General features: G+C 52.7%; 1 protein-coding gene across 5 annotated transcripts; it reads right to left on the bottom strand.

The window, feature by feature from the left end:
- Hmgb3 (high mobility group box 3) lies at window positions 1-4,370 on the bottom strand. 5 transcript variants are annotated; one of them, XM_021186738.1, is made up of 5 exons: window positions 4,050-4,370; window positions 2,110-2,264; window positions 1,767-1,906; window positions 1,082-1,256; window positions 1-709 (listed from the first exon to the last, which is right to left on the bottom strand). In XM_021186738.1, exons 2-5 carry the CDS (start codon window positions 2,257-2,259, stop codon window positions 572-574), a joined length of 603 nt encoding a protein of 200 aa, XP_021042397.1. In that variant the 5' UTR covers window positions 2,260-2,264; window positions 4,050-4,370; the 3' UTR covers window positions 1-571. The 5 variants fall into 5 exon arrangements, with proteins under 5 accessions (XP_021042397.1, XP_021042394.1, XP_021042396.1 ...); XM_021186735.1 differs by having other exon boundaries at window positions 4,279-4,364; XM_021186737.1 differs by having other exon boundaries at window positions 4,097-4,364.
- Window positions 4,371-5,072: the final 702 nt, after the last annotated feature.

The raw sequence follows: 5,072 nt of genomic DNA on the forward strand, positions 1-5,072 counted from the left end.
TGCCACTATATACAAAAACAAGACAACCTGAAGCTAAATGGATGCCCACCGCAGTATCAACAGGTCCAGCCTCACAGTGCACGCCCTGAGCTACGGCACCCTCCAAAGGGCATCTTTCCCCTCACAGCCTCCACGCCAAACAAGGAGCGTCAAGATTCTGTCTGGGTTGTTTTGTTCTCTTTACAAACTATAGATATGTACAGTTGACAACTCAGGATTGCTAGCCAACAACCATACAGTTAACACTACCTTATGAGTTGAGAACAAAATGCCAGAAACATCTTCAATTGCCTTGTCACACCAACAGCAAAGTGCACTGAGTGAGGAGGACGTGAGAGTGCCTTTTCAATTTAAAAATGTTTGGAGCTATGTACAACTTTGATACAGTTTCAGGGNGCTCCGGACACCCACGGCCACTTCATGTAAACCACTGACACTTTGAGAAACTACAATATGATCGTGATCAAATTTTGTAATTAAACCTAACAAGGGCAATAGACACGACTCAAATAAGAGATGTGTCAATCACAGCGCTCTCCTACTCTAAGGTATTCACAAGGAGACAGAGTTTTTATTCATCTTCTTCCTCTTCCTCTTCCTCTTCTTCCTCTTCCTCCTCCTCTTCCTCTTCTTCCACCTTTTTCCGGGCAACTTTAGCAGGACCCTTGGCACCATCAAACTTCCCTTTAGACTTATAGTCAGCAACATCCTGCAAGGAAAGGAGAGGCTAAACTCTAACAGCTCTTAGTGCTGAGGTTTGCTTAAGAAAGCAAACAGGGCAAGGATTTCCCCGTATGTAAATGTTTCTTGATCATTCAAATTTTCAAGTCAATGGGCCTCCAAGTGTTCTTTTAGTCATGTTAATAACTCAAATCCTTTCTTCTCTACGGGTGGGTAGCAGTTTACAGTTCTAGTTTTAAATAGAGGAATGGGGTTTAATGAGGGAAGGGTGGGAGAAGTCAGAAGCAAAATTACCAGCACACATTGCTATCTAAGGAACTGGACCTTTGCACCAAGGGGAGCAGGTGAGGGCCAGTCTCCTCCAGCAGAGCAGCAGCAAACAAACAGCCCCTCTCCTTACCTTCTCATACTTCTCCTTCAGCTTCGCTGCCTTGCTGATGTAAGGCTGCTTTTCACTGTCACTTAAGTTATTCCACATCTCACCCAGCTTTTTTGCCACATCTCCAATGGAGATGCCAGGGTTTGTGGATTTGATCTTGGGGCGGAATTCAGAGCAAAATAAGAAAAATCCAGACCTTTGGACAGAAATTTATATAAATCAGTTAAGTATGTACCAAAACAAAAAAATTCCTAGCGTCTACACACCCTCTTTCTTCTTGTAGCTATGAAACACAAGCTGGATTTAAAATTTCCATCCTGAATTCTCCAGCCCAAGTGCTGGGCTTACATATAAGGTAGGAATGCATAAACAAACTGCCAGGAAATGCAACTACTTCTTGTCATGTTTTCTCCTCTTAGGCATAGAATCATTGCATTCAATGCTACATCGGAAGAGTTTAGAACATTCACTAAATGCAAAGTACAGTTTCTTTCTCTTCCAATTGCTTGCTAAAGGAAAAGTAATACAACTAAGGGCTCTGGTGCATGGAAGTAGGAAGGACCAGATAGCTACCTCTGCAATCTTAACTATATAAGCTCTGAATCCAAAGTGGAGTATTTAGAAGCCTCGGTCTCAGCATTTTTTAAGGTTCTTTCAAGCAAAAGGAAAGCTTTCAACTGTTATTACATATCCTATAGCCACTTACGGAGGTCTTTTGGGGGCATTTGGGTCCTTCTTCTTCTTGCCTCCCTTAGCTGGTCCATAATCTTTCATCTCCCGATCATAGCGTACTTTATCTGCCTTTGCCATTTCATCAAACTTTGATTTCTCTTTGCTAGACATGGTCTGCAAAAAAAACAGAACTTATTAAATTCCTAGATGCAATGGAACTCAATGGTTTTGTAAGTCAGGTGGAAGCTATAGAACCCCCTTGCAAGAAGAAAGAAAAATGCTCCAAAAACCAGCCAACCAATTGGGGCAAAGGTGCAAGTGAGCAAATCCCAAATGTAAAACGCAAGCACTAGCCTACGAATTAAATATCGAAATACCTTCCACCTCTCAGAGCACTTCTTGGAAAACTCTGCAAAATTGACGGGAACCTCCGGGTTTTTCTTCTTATGTTCTTCCCTGCATGTCTGCACGAAGAAGGCATAAGCAGACATCTTGCCCTTTGGTTTCTTGGGGTCACCTTTAGCCATCCTGACTGATGTATGCATAGAAGACAAAGAGAAGAAAAAACAATGAAGAACAGATCAGAAGTAAAAGAGAAACCAAGGGCAAAGCCAAATTAATGTTCTTAGTAGGAACTCTCCTCCCCTCATCTCCTGACACCGGTGGCAGCAGAAGGCAGAGGAAGAAATCAGCTTCACTGTTGCTTGTCATTTAACTTTTGACCAGCATGAAGCGCGCTGGTTTACAAGTTACTTCTCTAGAGTGATCAAGTTCTTCAAATGGGGATAAGGTGGGGTGCTGAGCATTGCACATTACTGACCTGCTACTATTCTGTAGTTTCTAAAGAACTAATGGGAAGACACATTTGTACACAGGGTAGGTAACAGGAGATAGAATTCATTTCAGCTAGGTGGTTGTCCCTTTAATTCTTTCGTTTAAATGGGAAATCAAAGGAAACATTAAATTGGAACAGATGTGAAATGCCAGGGTTGCTGATATATCTGCTTTATAAAAATGTCTTTTTAGAATGCTCGTGATCTGTAAAGCAAGCAGGTATCTTCATAATACTTGAAACCTGTCACTTCTTCACCAGGAAAAGGGGGAAGGGACATCAAAAGGACCAGTCTTTCCCCTGTGTAATGCAGAAATGCAGGTCTAACCAGGAACACTTTCTCCAAAGTTTCCAAATAAAATGCAGCTGTGGCGTGTCATCCTCCCTGTCCCCCCCACCCCCGCCCGCTTCCCGCCATCTTTTCCTTTTCCCACACCCAAGGTCATCATGTAAAACTAAAGCATTCCCCTTGGCATCAAAGGCCCGCGGGGCTGAATTAAAGCCCAGCCGCCGCATCCCGGGTGGGGCGGGCCCCCGCACCCGGGCGATCAGGCCGGCAGCAGACAGCCCGTGTCGGGCCACGTCCCCGTTGCTCCGGACACCCATAATTCACCTTCCATTTTGTCCAAAGCCTCGGGATGAAAGAAAGTGCCCGTAAAATCCGCTGCTGCCACCCCCGGGCCAAGCGCGGTGCCGGGGGCGGCGGCGGCGCGGAAGGGGGGGGGGACGTGGGGCCCGGCGGGCGACAGTCGCGGACGCCTCGCCTCCGAGCCCCGCTCGCTAAAATGGCTGATCCGCGCGCGGCCGGCGCAGGCGGCGACGGTGGTGAACAAAGCGGCCCGGGCCCCGCCACCGTCGCCCGCTCGCCGGCCCCCACCCCGCCCCGCCCCGCCCCACGCGGGCAGCCCGAGGGCGCCGAGCCGCCAGCCCGGCCTCCCCGCCCCCGACGCGGGCCGCACTCTTCGGGATAACAAAGGCGCCCGTGCAGCCATGACGCTCCGCGCAGCGGGGCCCACGGCAGCGCCCCCGGCCCCGAATGCTGTCTAGCACCGCAGCAGAGCCAGCCGCCAGCTCCCTTGGCAGCCTCGCCTGAGTCCGCACAAGCCGTACTCCTCCCGCCGCCGCGCAGGCGGCACCTGCCCCCAGCCCCCCCCCCCACCGGGCGCTCCGCGACGGCCATGTTCACGCAGAGCCACCGGCTCAGTCCCCGGACCCGCACCGTGTCCGGCCCGGCCTTTCCGCGAACTTTGCCCGCGCCTCTGTCCCCAGCCGCACGGCTGCTCCCTGCGGAGTCGCTCCCGGGCTGGGGCGCGCCCAGCACCCTTCCCGCCGGCGCCACCAGGACGCGCGCCGCCAGAGCCCGCAGCCGCCTCTCGCTCGCCACGCTACCGCAGCTGCGGAACATCTGGCCAGGGGCTGCCTAGCCGCCAGGTTGCTGCCCCTGGGGGCTCCCGCCGAGCGCGACTCCGCTTAGAGGGCCGAGACCTGAGAAGCAGCAGGCTGGAGCGCAGGCACTGGAAAAGTTGAGGCACCTGAATTGCGTCTTCCTTCTTGGCCACCTAGCAGCAGAGAAGAAGGGGCGGCAAGGACGCGGGAGTGGAGACAGCCAGAGTGGTAGCGGCGCGCTCGCGGAGGCGCGGGTGGAAAGTTGTGCGGGCGCCGCTGCAGCTGCAGGAGCGGCGGCGGCGGCGGGCGAGGGCGGTGCGAGACGTACCTGTATTGTTCGCTAGTCTGGGCAGCGCAGGGCACGACGCGCGGCTCAGCGCTCCCCAGCCTCGCGCTAGCTGCCTCCACGAGAGCCGCCTGATTGGCCAGCGGGCTCTGCCGTTTAAAACAACCTCCTCGCCTGGCCATTGGCTGCAGGCCTCATGCATATTAAGCAGCTGCCCGTGCCCATTGGGCGCGGCCTCTGGGCTCATTCATTCAAACAGAACAACCCGCGGTCGCCTGCTGTGAAGGCAAAACACAGAATAATGTCTTTCTCTCAAACCCACCTCCCGCACCGCCCTCGCTGAGCTGAAGTGCATCTCCAAGGACTTTGGAGAGGTGGCCCGAGGTTCCCGCAGGCCTTGGCCTCTGGCATGAGAAAAGTGAGGTCGAGCTCAGTTGCTCTGCCCTCTGCTCCCGCGGTACCACACTTTGGCCGCCCCTTGCTCTCGTCCCTGCCCCGAGAAACCCCTGGCCATTTGGAGATAGCCAAAGGGCCACCTGTGCCCAGCTGTGATGCAGCAGGGGCCCGACTGCAGGCGCGTACTAGATGCCCAGCCAAGAGCCAACAGCCGCAGCAACGTCGGAGAAGCCAGCAGCTTTCGACTCCTACCCAAAAGACACTGACTGTGCCTTTGTGGATACCATTCAATGATGCTCTTTCCAGTAATTGCCAAGAGTCTCTGTCTGTGTAAGCACCTGCCCTAACCCTAACCCTTGTGGAAAAGTCGGCCTAGGATAACTAGGACAGGAAAATGAACCTGACAAGAGTAGAACATTTTTTGAGAAACGGCAGTTTTC

The sequence above is a fragment of the Mus pahari genome, chromosome 23 (genome assembly GCF_900095145.1).
Source record: "Mus pahari chromosome 23, PAHARI_EIJ_v1.1, whole genome shotgun sequence".
Lineage (NCBI taxonomy): Eukaryota > Metazoa > Chordata > Mammalia > Rodentia > Muridae > Mus > Mus pahari.

Bases quoted from the DNA above. Each gene is read 5' to 3' on its own strand.
- Hmgb3 (XM_029533630.1), bottom strand. The intron at 1,257-1,766 runs GTAAGTGGCTAT...TTCTGTCCAAAG, and splicing joins AATGCCCCCAAAAGACCTCC to GTCTGGATTTTTCTTATTTT. The intron at 710-1,081 runs GTAAGGAGAGGG...CTTTCCTTGCAG, and splicing joins TGAAGGAGAAGTATGAGAAG to GATGTTGCTGACTATAAGTC.